The 18,594-nt window shown below is 42.2% G+C and overlaps 1 protein-coding gene across 3 annotated transcripts in view; it reads left to right on the top strand.

The window, feature by feature from the left end:
- The window catches only part of dpp6b (dipeptidyl-peptidase 6b), a 226,856-nt gene that overhangs the window by 188,536 nt on the left and 19,726 nt on the right, over positions 1-18,594 (top strand). For all 3 annotated transcript variants that reach the window (XM_017703450.2, XM_017703449.2, XM_017703451.2), the window contains exons 8-11: positions 4,458-4,578; positions 14,724-14,878; positions 15,670-15,767; positions 17,787-17,913. In XM_017703450.2, coding sequence (XP_017558939.1) covers positions 4,458-4,578; positions 14,724-14,878; positions 15,670-15,767; positions 17,787-17,913 — 501 coding nt within the window. The remainder of the gene's footprint in view (positions 1-4,457; positions 4,579-14,723; positions 14,879-15,669; positions 15,768-17,786; positions 17,914-18,594) is intronic.

Here is an 18,594-nt window from a genome sequence, read left to right as displayed (position 1 = left end):
TGTTTCTGTTCATGCTTTTGTAATCAGATGTTGTACAAGAACATGGATGCGATGTTTGGGTGTCCACATACTTTTGGGTGTCCACATACTTTTGGTTTTCCACAATTTAATAACGCATTAAATTGTGACAACATTGTTGAGAAATCCCGGTATTAATGTAGAGGAGTAGACTGAAAGACAGAAATAGCTGCTTTTTGGGTAGATATTAAAGGGCTAAGCAGAGCTCTGGCAGGGAACCAGCACTGCAGATGACAGCGAAGGCAGAGACGCCGTTGACAAAATGTCATTGTCAGTCACAAGCTGGGACACACTGTCACACTGAGTCTCTCCCTGACGTCAGCGCCATGCTCTTTTGGATGCCTTTGAAAGCTCCCTTTTCATCTCGCCTTCTTTTTGAAGCCTGTAACTTCCCTCTTATACCGCATGTCTCCCCCAAACGCCGTCTTCCTGCATACAATACACAGCGATACTCTTCAGATGCGCTGATTGCCTCATTAATAACAGCAGAGCTCATTAATATTCACTTCCACACTAACGATGGTGTGCAGGCCACTTCCGATCTATGTAGGAAATGAGCAGTCTGGTACATAATGTACTGCAGCCGCTGACATGAACAGATCAATGATAAACTGATTACATACAGAACCGGGCAAAAGTTTGTGCACAGCTACTCATAAGAAGGCTTTCTGTTATTCCACATAATAGAATAGTTGAGTATGTAGTTTATTATGTAATCAGTACATAGTAAATAGGAATTCAGGTGCTGGCTATGTCACAGGCAGTGGTGGACAGTAACTGAGTAACTGAGTAAATGTAATTAGTTTCTGTACTTTAGTATTTTTGGTGTATCTGTACTGAAGTTTCTCCGTTCTGGGCGACTTTTTCCTTTCACTCCACGACATTTCAGAGTCTAATATCCGACTTTTTCCTCCTACATTTTGAGAAATCTGTCGTTCCTTTTGGTTTCTGTGTGTATAAAAACGTAACATGTCAAAACGAAATAAGCGCAAAGCCAGAGCACCAATCAGGGCCCAGCGGTCACTTTGTTTAGAGCTGGTTTTGACCTGTTGGTCAGACCGACCCAGTGCAGCACGCGGTTCAACGTCAGCGCAGCAGCGTAAAACTTTGGGAGAGTCTGTTCAACATAAATGATGAACTAACCTAACTTTGTGTAAATAGAGCTCAATATAGAAATATGTCCACATATGCAGTCGAGACTGACGCGGCTTTTTTCTGAATTTCTACAAACACCATTTCATTTTATAGTAAATGAGTTTGGGCTGGTTTATGTTTATGAACAGACGCCTACAGATCAACATAGTAAAGGAATAGTAATAGTCAGCGTCACTAATTAATGACGTTCTATTAAAAGACTGGTTTACCAAGAGAGACGCTGGAGGACTTTCACCTGAAATGAGTTCATGAAGCCAGTCTGGTTATAAAAATGATAACAGGACCAGATCAGAGCCAGAATTACTCTTTTAGTACTTTTACTTTATACTTAAGTACATTTGAAGGGAAATACTTTAGTACTTTTACTCAAGTGGAGGTCTAAAGGGAGGAACTTCTACTTTTACTGGAGTGATATTTTACCTTGGGTGTCTCTGCTTTAACTCCAGTACAGGGTTTGTGTACTTCATCCACTGCTGTGCTGTGCACAACGGTGCGACACAGATGCAGAGGTAGTACACAGTAACCTAGAAACAACTTTGCCAGCTGTATTGGCCGTGTTGTCATTTTTGGGGCTGGGAGTTTCCAGTCATTTCCTCACGTTAATGTGGTGGACCAGAAGAGTGCCACTGTCTGGGTCTTTATCTTCTAAACAGGTATTTTTTCAGAAGTTATCTGAAACCCAGCCTGTACAATGGTGAGAGGTTCAGTACCCTCGTTTTTAGCCTAGTAGCCTAGAGTTTAAAACACTTTGGGACACTTTCTATTTTGGCGTCCTGTCACCACCAGTCAGTTGACTTTGCTTGCACTGTTTTAAGTTTTTATTGTCTATACTTGTGATAGCAGAGCACCAGTCAGTTGGTTGATCTCCACTGGGCTTGATCTACATTCGTCCAACTTTCTACTGAATTTAAAATTGGTGGCGAAGACAGAGAAGCAGGAAATGCACAGTGGGAAATGCGATGCTACCAAGTGGACCAGTCAGAGCTGTAGCAGTCTGTATCACCATGACGTGTAGGTACATATCTGGGGAGGTTGGCGCCAGGCTGCAGAGTAGGGTACAGCGTGGGGTACGAGGTTATGTGGCGTAGATTCAACAGAGAAGCGGAAATCGGCCAAAACGCGTCGCTGAAAATGTTTGCATGTTCTCTGTATTCTGTGAAGAGTAACGCTGATGAGGCGTCATCACCCTCTGCTGTGTTTTCAGTGTCACTGCAGTGCGGAGAACGATCCACTACCCAAACAATACCTGCTCTGTGGTGGTCCTGCAGGGGGCCCTGACCGCTGATGAACAGCGTAAAGAGGGTTAACGAGTTACCCAGAGGAACAGATGGGCTGCGGTCTGCGGACAGTGGTGTATGTGTAGGCAGGATAACAAGACACAGCTGAATTGTATTAAGGAGATTGTCCTGCTTTTACTCGTATCATGGTCACTCTGCTGACCACACATTGAGCTTATTTGACTACTCACTCATTCACTCGCTCATTCATTCATTCAGTGCTTTGCGTTACTCTTTTTTAGTCAGTTGTGTTGGAAACTCTCTCCACAGTAAAAGCAGGATGACTCAAAGCTTCCTCCACAGCGCCTGCCAGCAAAACTCCTAGCACAGGCGCCAGATCGCCCTGAGCTGTCAGTCATCCTTTTGACAAACACTCGGCTGATTAGCGCAGTCGCGGTTCCTCACTGAGACGAATTCTCATCAGCATCGTTGATGAAGTGCACTGAGCTTACATGCACATCGGAGGAAGATCTCGTTCACCTCAGAGTGAAATAAATCTTCTCAGCATTCTGCTCTAATTCATTTGGATTTCACAGAACGCACCGCGTGCTAGAATTAACCTCTCAGCTGCGAGCAGGCATCCAAACAGGATTACAGGAGGAGAGAAGTTGGGTACAGTATTAACTCAGACATGGTGCTACAGCATTGATTAACCTCAAACATTAGCTGAAGCTGCCTGTTATTATTACGAAGGGTAATCAACAAGCGAAAATATCGTCGGCTATTTCTTTTACAATCAGAATCAAAACCAAGCTTTATTGGCCAGGCCTGCTTACACATACAAGGGATTTGGATTTGGCTGCAGGAGCTCACAGGGCACAGTATCTGACAATCGTTTACAGTAGAGAATAAGTAGTAAAAGAAATATAAAATAAAATACAAATAATAAAATAAAACATGCATTCCTGTCATCGCCCACACACACACACACACACACACACACACACACACACACAGTCATAACTGTAGGCTTTACATTGTGCCAGTCTTTACATTTTAATTACATTTACATTGATGTTTAATTTAATTACATTGATGTTAGTTTGACAATTACAAACTTAATGTGTCCGAATTCTCAGAAATGTTAACATAAACATTAACAAGCTCTGTAGGGCAGCTTTGTGTCTCTCAGCCTTGTCAGTTTCAAGGAACTCACAATTTTCTGTGTTTTCATTACAGCTGCTGGGAAGCTCTGTGGTGTCAACCAGTCCTGACTGCTAGTGTAGCCACTTATCTGTAGGCTAATAAATACAGCCAGGCTAGAATTGCTTTTACCTTGACTTTAACCTTGCAGTGTGAAGGGACAGTGACTTGATTTGCTTCATCCAGCAACAGAAACTGATCTACAGTTTAAAAAAACGGTCTAAATGCTTCTGTTGTCTATAAACAATAAAAAAGGCTGTGATTTTAGAATGAAGTGATGACCCCATCACCTGATTCGCTATCACTTTCTCAAATACTCATGCTCAGAGTTGTGGATGCCAGAGTGTCGGTAATCTGAATGCGTTTGCTTTTTAAATTCAGATTAATTCAGACATGTAATTGTAAACAGTGTAAGAGTGTTTGGGTCCTGGGGGTATAAGAAAAGAAAAAACTGTACCCTCTCAGAAATAAAGGTGCTAGACTGTCTCTGGGTCAGCTCCCCTCTTATCACTGGGGCGGGGCCCTCAAGGCTCCATCTCAGTGCCTTTATTCAGGGAACATACTGAACCATAATCCACTGAAATGATCTGTTCTAAGCTGTTTTAAAACATTCGGTTGTGAAAAGGAACAAATACCAACTTTTCACCTGGAGAAACTGATTTAAGCTCCACAGTCAGACCTTAAACCCACTGTAGAACCTTTGAGGGAACATCTACACTGTTTGTGCCTTGGTGTCTGAGAAATGCACCTGAACAGAACCTTCATTTCTAACAGTGTATCTAAGGAAACAGTAACGATGAAGTGAACAAACTCCGCTTCTGAGCTTGAATTTAAAAAGGTCTGTTTTGCGATTTCTTTCCACAGATCTTCATATTTGAGAACAACATCTATTACCAAGCCACCGTGAGGGACAAACCAATTCGCCTGGTCACTACAGGAAAAGAGGGCGTCATATTTAACGGACTCGCTGACTGGCTTTATGAAGGTGAGGAAACGTAAATGATCAATTTTGACATGTACAGGCTTGTCTATCGATATCAGACCTCAGCTGTTTGGAGCAAAGTCACATATTAAAATTCATGATTCGAGGCTTCGGCTACAAAACTTCACTTTTACTGAACGGTGGCGTTTATAAGGCTCAAGCCATCCATGACAACTGATATAAACCTTTATAGACGTTTAGAAGGGATTCCAACAAGCGTGAGATGCCGAAACTGTTCGGAAGGTGAAATGATATGGAAATTGACCAAAGCAGCCTTTTATGAAAAGCGCCAGTTGGGAAAATCCCCTCTAAATGTTTGTGTAGGTGTCATGTCGCCTAATGAGTGCTGCCCTTTAGAGAGATGCTCGGCCTTGGCGTTCGGTCGGTAATTTAGTTGGCGTGTTTGGATTCGCCTCAGCGATTCTGCCCCCCGTGAGATTCAGGTTTGTTTCGTGTTTTGTGCTGAACGGTGTTAATTAAGCGCTCTGCGTTCTCTGATCCGCGCGCTGTGCTAATGTTCCTGCTTGTGTTACGACTCTCTGGATGAGGCGCTGCGCTCCTGACCGAGCTGCGGGGTCATCAGGTCACACGACTGATTTACTCACAGCTGTTCTTGCAAAAGGTGGAAACGAGCAGGAGTTGATCCTGAATGAGGTGTTCTACGCTGTTCTATGCTGTTCTATGCTGTTCTACGCTGTTCTACACTGTTCTACGCTGTTCTCCACCATTTATGGTGTTCTACACTGTTCTATACTGTTCTATGCTGTTCTACGCTGTTCTCCACCATTTATGGTGTTCTACACTGTTCTATACTGTTCTACACTGTTCTACGCTGTTCTCCACCATTTATGGTGTTCTACACTGTTCTATACTGTTCTATGCTGTTCTACGCTGTTCTCCACCATTTATGGTGTTCTACACTGTTCTATACTGTTCTACACTGTTCTACGCTGTTCTCCACCATTTATGGTGTTCTACACTGTTCTATACTGTTCTATGCTGTTCTACGCTGTTCTACACTGTTCTACACTGTTCTCCACCATTTATGGTGTTCTACACTGTTCTCCACCATTTATGGTGTTCTACACTGTTCTACACTGTTCTCCATCATTTACATTGTTCTACACTGTTCTCCACCATTTACACTGTTGTACACTGTTCTCCACCATTTACACTGTTCTACGCTGTTCTACACTGTTCTCCACTGTTCTCCACCATTTACACTGTTCTACATTGTTCTCCACCATTTACACTGTTCTCCACCATTTACACTGTTCTACGCTGTTCTACACTGTTCTCCACCATTTACACTGTTGTACATTGTTCTCCACCATTTACACGGTTGTACACTGTTCTCCACCATTTACATTGTTCTACGCTGTTCTTTACCATTAAGACTGTTCTACGCTGTTCCCCACTGTTGTCCCCATTCACATGGTTGTATACTGTTTTCCCCCCATTCACACTGTTCTGCATGGTTCTACAATGTTCTTCCTCCTTTCAGACTGTTCTACACTTTTCTCCCAATTTACTAGAATGTATTTCCTCCGTTTACACTGTTGTGCCCTATTCACTGATCTAGAATGTTCTCTTCCTATTCACACTGTTCCTTACTGTACTCCCCCAGTCACTGTTCTTGGATGTTCTCCCACCATTCACACTGTTCTACACTGCTCCTTTTGGACGAAATGGCCTTTGATAGTAGAGCTTGTAAGACGGTCACAGTTCCGTTCTTTATTTCTAGAGTAAACTAAAGAGGACTTTGATTGTTCATGGTTGTCCATCACCTTGAAATATCCAGCCCAGAGGAGCTCCGTGGTCAGAAACTGACCAGTGATGAGAGACTAGAGGGTGGCTGGCAAACCGTATATGAGCAGATGTGTCTCACTGTACACATAACAGTTCAGTATGTTTAATTATAAGCTCTGTGATTATAAAGGAAAATTACAGTGTCTGTTGAAAAACTGTAATTAGGGCTTAAACGCTGATAATTCAATGTCAGATAAATGCCTCACTGATTCGAGGCAACTCATTTCCTTCTAATGAAATGTAGATTATTAGTGTCACATGGCTGTGTTTGTGTGACAGTGCAGGTAAGCCATGGTGCAGTATAGGGCAGTGTTAGAGCAGAGGTTTGGATATAGTCTCCAATAGCATTCTGAGGAAATTCATACTGCCAGAATCCAGCAGATAAGCCTAGTCTAGTGAACCCATATGGGAAAAAATCTATTCCAAATGTAGCGATCAATCATAATTTTACAATGTATGAAAGTGTATTTGTTAAATATACAGGGTGATTCAAAAAAGATTCATCTGATTTCAAAGCAACGTATTATTACCGTGAGGCGCTGAGGAACCAATCACACTCCAACTGTAAGAGGGGGTCAGAGAGTTTCTGACTGGTTCCTTCAGTCTGAGAGGAGATGAGACCCCTGAGCAGAACGTTCTGCGTTCTCCACGTCAATAAGAGTGAATCCGTCAGAACTGTGCGGAGTGATTTTCATCAGCAGTGAAGCTCCAGCAGCTCAGAGCGTTCGGCGCTGGTTCCACAGCACTGGATGATCTCGGAAATCCCACTGAAAGAGCCGTGAGAGCAGCGACGCCCGACACGCTCAGTCCAGTCTGGGATGAGTTTGACTGTGGTGTTGATGTCGTCCGTCCAGCTGGAGGAGGTTCAGACTGAGACCTTGTAGAATTACATAATAAACTTTATGCTCATTTAAACCGTTTACAGCTCACTGCACTGATCTGTAACGATTCACAAGCCAAATCAATCACTTTGAAATTGGATGAGTCTTTTTTCACCCTGTATTTTTAATGCATTTTCAGAGTATCAGTACCTACAGCACTCACTTTTCTCATGGTTCATGGTTCATTTGGTAATATTTAAGATCAAGGTGCTGGAATACAAATTCAGTTCAGAAGGTGTCAGACAGTGAAGTGCGTTAGACAGGATTTTGGCTGCTTTACTACATTTCAGATAAACACATTTACATACGGTACATTTATTATCTTATTGGGTTCTGCTGTTGTTACAAGCTTGACATCGCTACTATACAAGTACCCTTTTTAGTGCTATATAGAACTCTTTTTGAAAAAGGTTCTGCTGCATATTTTCCCTTTCACGATGCGAAGAACCCTTTAATCATGCAAAGGGTTCCTTTAAGTTAAGTGATACTTTTTTAATCCCACAAACAGGGAAATTCCACCTCTGCATTTAACCCGTCCGTGAAGTGAAACACCACATACACACTAGTGAATAGACACACACTAGGGGGCAGTGAGCACACTTGCCCGGAGCGGTGGGCAGCCCTATCCACGGTGCCCGGGGAGCAGTTGGGGGTTAGGTGTCTTGCTCAAGAACACCTCAGTCATGGACTGTCGGCCCTGGGGATCGAACCGGCAACCTTCTGGTCACAGGGCCAGATCCCTAACCTCCAGCCCACGACTGCCCCACAGTTGTATTTATTGTTCATGGTTCTATGTAGATACACGAACTTCCAGTTAATCACCCAGTGAAATGATCTTATAGTCAATAAATCTAATATTTCTGTTTTAAGCTTAGTTAAAGATTATTTAGCTTATTTCTAGACATTTTAACTTGTTTTAAGTAATTGTAGGAGGTAAAATGGTCTCACTATATTGGCAGATCATTTAGTGTGTTGTGAAATGTGCATGAAACCAGCTAAATTATCTGCCAGTATAGTGAGATCGTTTCACTTGTGGAGAAATAAACTAGCATCTCAAAATGGGAAATGCCATTTTTTGCGGCGTTCAAGGCCTCTTTACTAAAGAACCCTTGAAGAACCATCTTTTTTAAAGTGTGTAGATTTGTATTTTATTTCTTAGTTTCATTTTTGGTGAAGTTTTGATACGAAGCTCTATTTCCAAATGAAAATCAAGAAGAAGCAGCCTGTCCAGTTTTTGTGCCAGCAGTAGAAAATTGCGACGAGCCGAGGGGTCTCGGGTCTTACTTTGCCGTTTTAATCCTGTCCGTCTGTGTGTTGTGGTGGAGGGTGGGGGATTAGCGCAGTGTGAGACGGCAGTGTGATAAGTGTTGATTGGGCCTCTGCGAGAGATGGTGATGGAGAACATGGTCGCCGGACCCGCGCTGATCTGTTGCAGTCCTGACACCTGATCAGCGAGCCTGGAGTTTTCCCTCTGAAAATAGAAAAGCCCCATGAGCCTATCTGACTGAGTGTGAATCCTGTTGAAGGCTGTTTGGAAGCTGTGAGGAATAGATTGGAACTGAATGTGGTCGATATCACAAAAACACAACCTAATACTTAAAGAGTTGGAATAGACAGAATACGCCACCAAACTGTAGTGCCACGTATGAAAAAGCAAATCCAGTTTTAAATTAAATCAGGTTTTTTTCCTTTTATTCGCTTCTCTGTTTGCTTTTGGGAAGCTTTGCCTTTTTGCAAGCTGCAGCAGTTTCAGCCACACTAGAACAAATTTCATCACCGAAAGCTTTACACTGAACAGCTACACAGTTGTTTGGGTGCATCTGGTCAAATTGCAGGTTTTGTTGATTCTCTAAGTCTAAACAAGTGAACCCGTCCTCTACAGAGAACACACTACTGCACGTTTTCATTTTTATTTGGTTTAATTTAAATTTTTAATGGGGGGGGGCTTTTATTCTAGCCAGTCACTCTTCAGGACTGAGACCAACGAATGGGGTGAAAGGTGTCAGTTTTAGTGGTCTCATTGCTTGACCTCTAATTTTCATTAAAAAATTTTCACATTTCACAATGAACATCTAAATATATGCATTTTAACCCTTCTGTGGTGTTCAGGTCTGTGGGATAAAAGAAAAATGCTGTGATTTATTTTTATTTCAGCCTCAGGTTCTTTGGTCTTTGCTCATTTTCTGTGAAGAACATATAAAATAACCCATTTTCAGGGAGTAAAAGTGTGGAGGTGCTGTGTTTTTCACTCTGTTCTGTGTGTGTGTGTGTGTGTGTGTGTGTGTGTGTGTGTGTGTGTGTGTGTGTGTGTGTGTGTGAGGGTAGACAACATAGACAGGCTGCTGACTGGCTACAGCTGCTAAAGGAGAACCCTATGCTGGACACTTCAGATATTTTTAACATCTAGTATTTTTACATTAATTGTTGTGGCTGTATTGATTTAATAAAACGATAATGTGGTGGGTCCACCAGACCACTGAGTAACAAACTGAGTAAAATAATGGTATTGTGGGTATTGATGAGCTTTAAATAATTGATCTGTACTCGGAAAAGCTTAATGATCACATTAACACAGAATTCAGTTGATAATAGGTGTGCATCACGTATTTTCCAGTGGCTTTAAACGTCTCATTTCATAGCAGAACTCTCTGTTTTCATCATTTAAATTTTGATGGGTTGCATCCTTGATTTTAAGTTTGCTGACTAAAGATAATCATCGACCAATGCTGCTTAGTTTCCGGTTGAAAGAATTGGCCAAAAATTTGTATCGTGATGAGGGTGTTGGTTCGACTTAGCAACAGTTTTTGTGAGAAAAGGCATTTGTACATGAAGCATGAACGGGTCGGCTAAAGCTGACTTGCCTCGACAGTGACTCGTACTGATTGTTTGATGTTTGCTGCTGCTCTGAGCTCAGGTGGTGCCGAGACCAGAGGCCCTCCAAAATGAAACATATCCACCCCGCTGCTCCGATCTGATGAGACACAGCTCATAAATCCCACCACCACCACTCCCGTTTTTCCATTTCTCACTTCGAAGGTTTGACACTGATATGCACTCGAGTTTTTCTCCCCCTCTCTCGCCCTCGGCGGATACGGTTGGTTCTTCCGCTTCTAGAAATGATGGAATTTTTGATTGCGTGCAGTCTGCTGCTTAGCAGTAGAGGCTTGTTTGAGAGGGTGAAGGATGGAGGATTACAGTCCTGCTCTCTAGGATCCCCTCTGAGCTTATTGTAGGTGTCCTCACACAGGATCAGGCAAAGATTTGGACAAACCTGAGTAAATGTACAGTAGTGGTCAAATGTACCTTTAGTTTCGGACCATTCTCGATGTAATATCTATATTTAATGTAATCTAATCTGTAATTTAGATTTTGCATATCTACAAAACTTGAGTTCAAAAAATGTTTAAAAGAGAAAAGGGGACTCCTGACAACCACCTGGAAGACTTGACAAACCACCAAAACTGCCCCCATCAGATAAACAGCACTGAAGGCTTTCATCTTAGAGAGAGAGGAGAAAATCAAGCTGCTTCAGATCTGAAAACACTTCTAAACTTACACACTGTAGATAAATATAGTATAAACACTTTCAGCTCCTCAAAGAACCTGCAGACACGCCTCCAAAGCTCAGTCTGAGAAGATGGTTGATGATTTTCTGGACTAATCAAACCCATTCAGTGGTGCTGAGGTCTGGACTCTGGGGCGGTCAGTCCAAAGCGAAGGCCTGACCTTCACTTTGACGTGATTGGTCCTTTGAAACGAAACTGCAGCTCGGCTCTGCACGCAGCGCAGCGTCACGAGCCGCAGCAGCAGTATACGATCCGTCTGAGGCTCTGTGCTGGAGCCAAAGGGCCAACTTAGCGACAAACAGGACAAAACAAGCCTGACCCCAGAGCTGTTACAGACAGACAGTAAGCAGAGCTTCATGCTCTTTAATCCTGCTGTTTACTATCTCTCTCATCCACACGCTTAAACCACAACAGATCTCTACTGCCATCCTGTGGTTTCAGGTGCTTTCAGGTCACGCGTTCTTTTTATCAGAACCGACAGGCTGACCGCTCTGAGCTAAATGATTTTTAACCTCCTGGACCTCCTTGGACAAAGCTGTGCTCATGTGCAGCACCTCCTTGCATGTGCACTACCGTTCAAAAGTTTGGAATCGTTTTTTCCCATGAATGTGGCGTTTTGTATGCTGAATGTGCCGTTCACATGAATCAAGAATCCCTCCTCACCTCCCAGACACAGCACATTATTCAGCTAACCCACCGATTAGTATTTCATTCTTATGGGTCAGTCAGAACTGAAATACTGCTACTGAAAAGCACCTTTTGTGAGCAGTAAGAGTTTTTATTTTTGCATATTCATATTTCCTTCTTTAGTAGATTTTGAATGGTCAGCTGAAAAGCTTAACACGTCAATCATTGTTGGCAACCAAGATGATTAACTCCCATTTAGTTTGTGTGGACTGTAACTGCTGTGGAGACTAAACGAGCATCTGTATATCAAGTGGCAACCGTTCGGGGTCCAAGCACTGCGGGACAAATCAGAAGACTTTCAGAGATCAACGCTATAAAGTGATTTTTTGCTACTTTAATTCAGTCTTTTGGGGCTACTGATACTACTTTAATAAAACAATGGAATATCCTACTTTGGTTATCAATAAAAGTAATTTAAAAAATTTCTTAAGAAATACCACTTTAATCAGAGTAAGTTAAAAGTTAATTTGCCAAAAACAATAAACGCCATCCTTTGAAAAATTGACTGTGGTGAGTCATTCTAACACACAGCGCTTTCTGAACCCTAAACATGTTCTGTCACAATGCTGTTATGGTCCATGTCAAGTCGTCGCAAGTTCATGTTTTACAGCAGAGACAGTCAGACGCCAGTGATGTTCTCCAGCAGAACCTGATAAATGTGTTCAGCCAGTCAGCACGCAGTGTTCGGGTCAGGTGACTCAGCGCTGCCGCCGACTGTTTCAGGCAGAATCTCAAACGACTGCCTTCTCCCTACAAAGAGCAGCACGCAGGTCTTAAAATAACAGCTACTGCGTCTAAACAGAGCTCAGTGAGTCTAACAGAGAACCAGCTTGGATTCAGCCGTGTGAGCACAATTCATGCTGGACGTAAAGACCAATATTTGGGTATTAGAAACAATGAAACGGGTCCGTATTTGAACGCATCTGCGCTGATCAGTCCAGGGTTTTTATTCTCTGTACCATTTTTTTGTGAAGTCTCAGATTTTCATACTTTACTGTGGGCCTGTCAAAGTTTTCTTTCCTTTTTTTTCTTGGACGCTGAAAATTTTCAGCTAAAAGTGCCAAGTCAGGTTTTCGGATGAGAAATTTAGTGGACAGAGAGGTCAGGTTTTGACCATGTGTCAAAATCTGAACAGAGAAACTTACGGAAAAGTGGCCCTTTTTGAGCAGTATAATAGTTTTTTTTCTATTTTTGCATTTTCTGGTTTCTTTCTTTAGTAGATTTTGAATGGTGAGCTGTCAGTCATTGTGAGCAGTCAACACAATCAACTTGCCTTTAGTTGAGTTTAGTTACGGAAGGTAACCTTACTCAGTACTATAAACGTTAAGTACAGAAAGGAAATGTTCGCTGTTATTTTATAGGATTTATTAATTCATCCTATATATATATTATAGTTGATATAGTTATAACACTGTTTTATGGAATAGAATGTGATCAGGGATGTGATGCTTGATAGAATATAAATAAATCTTATTGACCAATACTGATATACTAGTTTTGTCGATATATTGCTCAGCACATAACCACAAACCACATCAGTGAGTTCCGTCCATCTTTGTTTCTTGACCATTCAGACCTGCCAGCCTTTTCCTGCACTTTCTCCAACTTTAATTGGTCCATAATTATCTGATAAGCTGCAGAAGACCATGTTGCCCTGATGTAACCGGTCATATTTTACACGCCCCAGTATATGGCCGGGACTGTTCTTCCCCTTCGACTGCGAGGCTGTCAGCTTTATAGAGTGATGAATGGGACTCCTGAGGCGAGGGAGCGGTGGCGAATGACCACAATAAATCACGGATGGTGCCTGTTTTTGCTCACGTTGCAGTTCTAGGTTTTGCATCATGTCCTCTGAGTTTATTTAAAGGATATTTCTTTTTTTGTTACATATCAGTGTCCACAAACCTACTTTCACTGTGACTCAGCTGAAACCTTAGACAACTACTACACTTTGGAGTTCTTTAAAGCCGAGAGTTTGTTTATGAACCTTATAAATAGTATCGTTCATCAAACACCAGGTTTCTGAGACGTGTGGGCAATATGGACAAAATATAACGTCATCATGCTTGAAGACTCTGGGCCTCAGTTACAAACCGTACTTAAAAAGAAATTTATTCTTAAACCCACTTGGGTTTTCAGAATCTACACACACTCAGGAGAACTTTTTCTCAGGATCTTTCTCAAGAACACATTTAGGAACAAACTTAGGAAGAGTGAGGCCCATTATTACGATTACCAGACAAGATACATCATAATATCTTGTTTTCCTGAAGTTGCAACACAGTCCACAGCCAGCCATGCTTAAAAAATGCTGCCAAAAATTTGGAGTCGAGTATTTATTTTTTTTTGCTTCACTCAGTAGTTCACATACTGTTCACCGTCAGGGGTGTGAAGTAGAGTAAGGACGGGGACGAAGCGAGAATGAGGAGGCTAGAGTCGTCTCGTCCTCAGAAGCTCTGCCATCAGAGTTACACAGACTGTCTGATATTCACTGCATGCTAAGATGACCATAACTGTCAGAGTTACACTGAGATCGGCGGTCAGCACTGCCTTCTCTACTTTCTTACACCAGATTCAGTCTCACTTTATTTGGATAGTCCACTATAGATTAACTACTGATGTCCAAATTGTTAACAAACCATCTGAAACTATTGAAACTCTTGTTGAAACTCAATTAATTCTAAAAAGTGGTGGGGTTGGGGTTAGGATTAGGACCACGGTGAGGGATGGATTTAGGTTTTGGGTCGAGGTTAAAGTTAGGTTTAGGATTACAGCCAGGTTAGTTAAAGAACATTGGGGTCAATTTAGTAGATATTTGGTTGAATTTAACTTTAAAGTATATTAAGTATCTACAAAGTATCTAAAGTGGACTCTGCAAATGAAGTGTTACCCAGGTTTTACAAGCCTGATGACAGTCAGGCTTTTGGTAGCTGGTCACCAGTAACAAGCAGTTGCCTGCTCAACAGTGAAGACATTGAATTTTCAAAAAAATTGTGTCAGTTTGCATATGAGTTAAATTTGTGCCTGCATTAATCAACAAAAACCTACCGGACTCTGATGACTTTGTCAGACTAGGTTTAGGTTTAGAGTTTTTTTAAAGGATAGCCTCAAGTTGAGCATCCACAAAGCATCTGTTGAACCATCCAAACAAAGTCTTACCAAAACCTATACCTGAGTGGTATTTTACTTATTGTCTTTATTGCAGAAGAGATTTTCCAGAGTTATACTGCTCACTGGTGGTCTCCAGATGGCCTCAGGCTGGCCTACTCCACCATCAACGACACTTTGGTGCCCAAGATGGAGATGCCTATGTTTACTGGCAGCCTGTACCCAAGTGCCCAAGAGTTCCGATACCCAAAAGTAAGTGTTTTCGCTCAATCCTGTCATTAGATAGACAATGAGATAATTAGACTTCCAGTAGTGTCAGCAGTTGTGGTGCGAAATTTGGCCAGAGCAGAAGTCGTTTATGAAATCTGTGTTTATTAACCCTAAATTAGATATTGATCAAATACAGTAAATCACGGTATTAGGTGATATTTGTTTTTGTAAATGAAGTTACAAAATACATGAATACAGTTACACATACAGTGAACTGACGATTCCTTACAGCTGCGTCTCTTTACTAGAAGATTCTCTAGGTACATACAGCCAAGTGAGCTCTCCCATTGGTTAGGACTTCAGGAGCTGAACTGAAGGCCTTACGCATTAGATTAACTGCTAACATAAAAAGAAACTGACAGAGGAATCAACCAATCACATTTTGATTCCCAAGTTGGGGCGCTGTGCAAAATATAAATAAGAACAGATGCAGTGACGTACAGATCATTTTAACCCAGTATTTACTTGGAAATTGTACATAGACAACATATAAAATGTTAAAACTGATGCATTTTTGAAAAATATGTGCCCATGTTGAATTTGATGCCAGCAACAATAATTTATTTCCATAATTTAGTCTAAACTCTTCAAAAAGCACCAAATAAATATAAGTTTTGTTGTACGTTTCCTTCCACTGTACTTTGTCCGTTCATCTTTCAGCTATAAGGAAAACACAAAATGATGTAAAGGAAGTGCTAATGTTACGTTTTTCGTATTGGAGCATGGCTGAAGAGACGATACAATAAGTGGTGTCATTTTGCTGATTTGTGCAGGCCGGTGAGGAGAACCCTGAGATCTACCTGTCAGTGGTCAATCTGAATGGCCCCATCCACACAATCAGGATGAAGAAACCTGAAGACCCCAGGATCGGGTGAGCCTGGCTGTCTTGTGGTAGTGGCGTTGAGAGATGTTCGCTCTATGTGCTGAAGACTGTATGATGTGCAGTATTGTTGTAGAGGTCTAATCTAAACGTGCCTTATGGCGTTAATGTGGAGAGCTATACGTTCCTTGATGCGACCACAATCAATATGTTTACAATGCGCCCACCCCACGCGATTATTTGCCGGATTTTAAGCCCGATTTGCCACTTGCGACAAATTTCCACAATATGAAGCGATTTTCCAGGTCGGGAGCTCGATCGGGAGCGACTGATGGTGCAGATGATCTGTCTTGTGAGAGGAGAAATGAAGGAGTCTTTAGCTCTCCAATCGGACTCTGAGGTGATTAGAGACCCTCCGATATAATCAAACGTTTATGTTTGCTACTCAAAACGTTCACAAGTCTTGCAGTGTGAGAAGGAGCGGCCAATCAGAGGAGCGGAAACCAGACGAAGAGACAAGTTTGAACAGCAGAGACGACAGAGGAGCTGCATGTAAAACAGGCAAATAAGAACTGTTATCATGCTCAGAATGTTTGGATCTTCTTTACAGTTTCAGCTCAGCTGCCAGTTGGTAGTGAAATATTTCTCCAGCTCTCACTGTATCAGTTCTTATTCGAAGCCCAGACTCGTTATGTGTTGCCTTGTCGTCGTAGTATGAGCTTCCCCACAACAAAAATACAAAAAATTCCATGACAAAAGTGTTAATGAAGTTAAAAACTTAACTGTTTTTACTCAAACGGAGAAAATTTCTGAAGAAAGGTTTTTGAAACAGTAACACAGACTGTGAGCGTGTAATGCGGCTACAGCACAGCGTGTTACACACAAACATCTGGCCCAAGAGTTTAAGCAGCAGTATTCTGATGGTAAACATCATTTCAGCACTGGTTTGAGGCAACAGGGCTGCCAGTCTCTCAACATTGGGCCCAGAGTTGTATCTTATCTTGTATCTTATTCACTGAGTATTTTATGAGAAGCGCCAGGTCCAGGAGGGCAGGGACACAAGATGAAAACAGGTCAACATGAATTTGAATGAACCCCAATTTGCATCATATTACTGACACTCTTATCAACAGAGACGGTGTAATCGGCGTTTCAGAGGGGAAAAAAACAGTGTTGAGAGTTTCCCAAGACGGACTAAAGCACCAGTGTTACTACCTAAGCAGGGCTTTGACCTGCAGTTTTGGCTCTGCTATGAGGTGGTGGGTTTTAAGTCTGGTGAAGAGCTCCACTCAGCCTGTCATAAACCCAGGCTTCTTTGCGACGACAGAAACCAGTTATTTACGCCCCTTTGTGCCGACATTGTGTTTGTTTTATCAGCGGTATGTCCAGCACTGCGCCGGAGCTCTTTGTAGGTTTACTAAAATATACTGTAACCCATCTGTTGCTGTACAATTTATCACATCCCTGCTACACCAGGGGTGTCCATTCCTATCCGGCAAAGCAGGAGCAACTGGCAGGAGCTACAAGCACGTTATATGCTTAAAAGAAATAAAAGATGTTTCATTTTCAAAATTAGGAGGACATTTATCATCAGACATACGTCTGTTTTTACAGAAACTGTTTAAAACAGCGTGTTGTGTCATGTATTAAAACGTAATGTATAATAGGTTTAGTACGTGGGATTTATGTGCCCCCTAAAGGAAAATTTGAGCAGGAAAAGTATCACCCAGGGCAGAATGTTGTGGGTCTCAGACTGTTGTGACAGCTTTAAAAAGTTGTCTTTTATACCATTTATGGGACCCTCCAAAAGTCGTTCTGAGAGCATCAAGCCACCCTAGGGATGGATGTCATTTCTTTTTTTTAGCTGGGTAGAAGCCTGTAGCCCATCTGTTGATGCACAGCTTGTCTCAGCCCTCCTCTATCTGACCAGAGAGCTGTTCTTGGCTGGCTGTTTGTGGGTACCGGGCCACTCTCAGCATGTGTAAAAGCCCAGCAAAACTGCTATAATTGTGGAGAGACTGTAGTGTATGAGACTTATTAGTGGTGGTATAAAATGTGCTCCCCTTTTAGGAAAGAATATTACATCACCATGGTGAAATGGGCCACCAGCACCAAACTGGCAGTGAACTGGCTGAACCGAGCACAGAACAACTCCATCCTCACCTTGTGTGAAGCAACCACAGGAATCTGCACCAAGGTGACTCTCATTTTGCAAATGAACAGTCCACCACATTTTCATTTGCTTTAATCCTGATGGTACCCGGAGATATTAGTTTATAGCCTAGAGATATTATCTTGCAGCCTGGAGATATTAGCTGCTGCCTTGGGATATTATTTTGCAGCCTGAGGATATTATCTGCAGTTTTGAGACATTAGCTTGCTGGCTTGTAATGTTGGCTTGCAGCCTGGAGATAACTATAGCCCTGAGATATTAGCTTGTAGCACTGGGATATTGGCTGCAACCAAGAGATGACAGCTTACAGCCTGGTGATATTAGCCTTGAAATATTAACTTGCAGCTTGGAATTATTGGCTTTGAATATTGGCCTGGAGATATTAGATTACAGCCTGGAGAACCACTATATTTCCAAAAGTATTCGCTCGCCTGGCTTCACGTGCATATGATCTAGAGTAACACCCCATTCTTAATCCATAGAGTTAAATACGATGTCCGCCCACCCTTTGCAGCTATAACAGCTTCAACTCTTCTGAGAAGGCTTTCCACAAGGATTAGGCAACCGCCAAACCCAGACTCGTCCATCGGATTTCCAGATGGAGAAGCGTGATTGGTCACTCCAGAGAACACGTCTCTGCTGCTCTAGAGTCCAGTGGCGGCGCTTTACACCACTGCATTCCACGCTTTGCATTGCGCTTGGTGA

Source organism: Pygocentrus nattereri, chromosome 2, assembly GCF_015220715.1.
Source record: "Pygocentrus nattereri isolate fPygNat1 chromosome 2, fPygNat1.pri, whole genome shotgun sequence".
Taxonomy (NCBI): Eukaryota; Metazoa; Chordata; class Actinopteri; order Characiformes; family Serrasalmidae; genus Pygocentrus; species Pygocentrus nattereri.
This window is presented reverse-complemented; position numbering and strand designations above follow the sequence as displayed.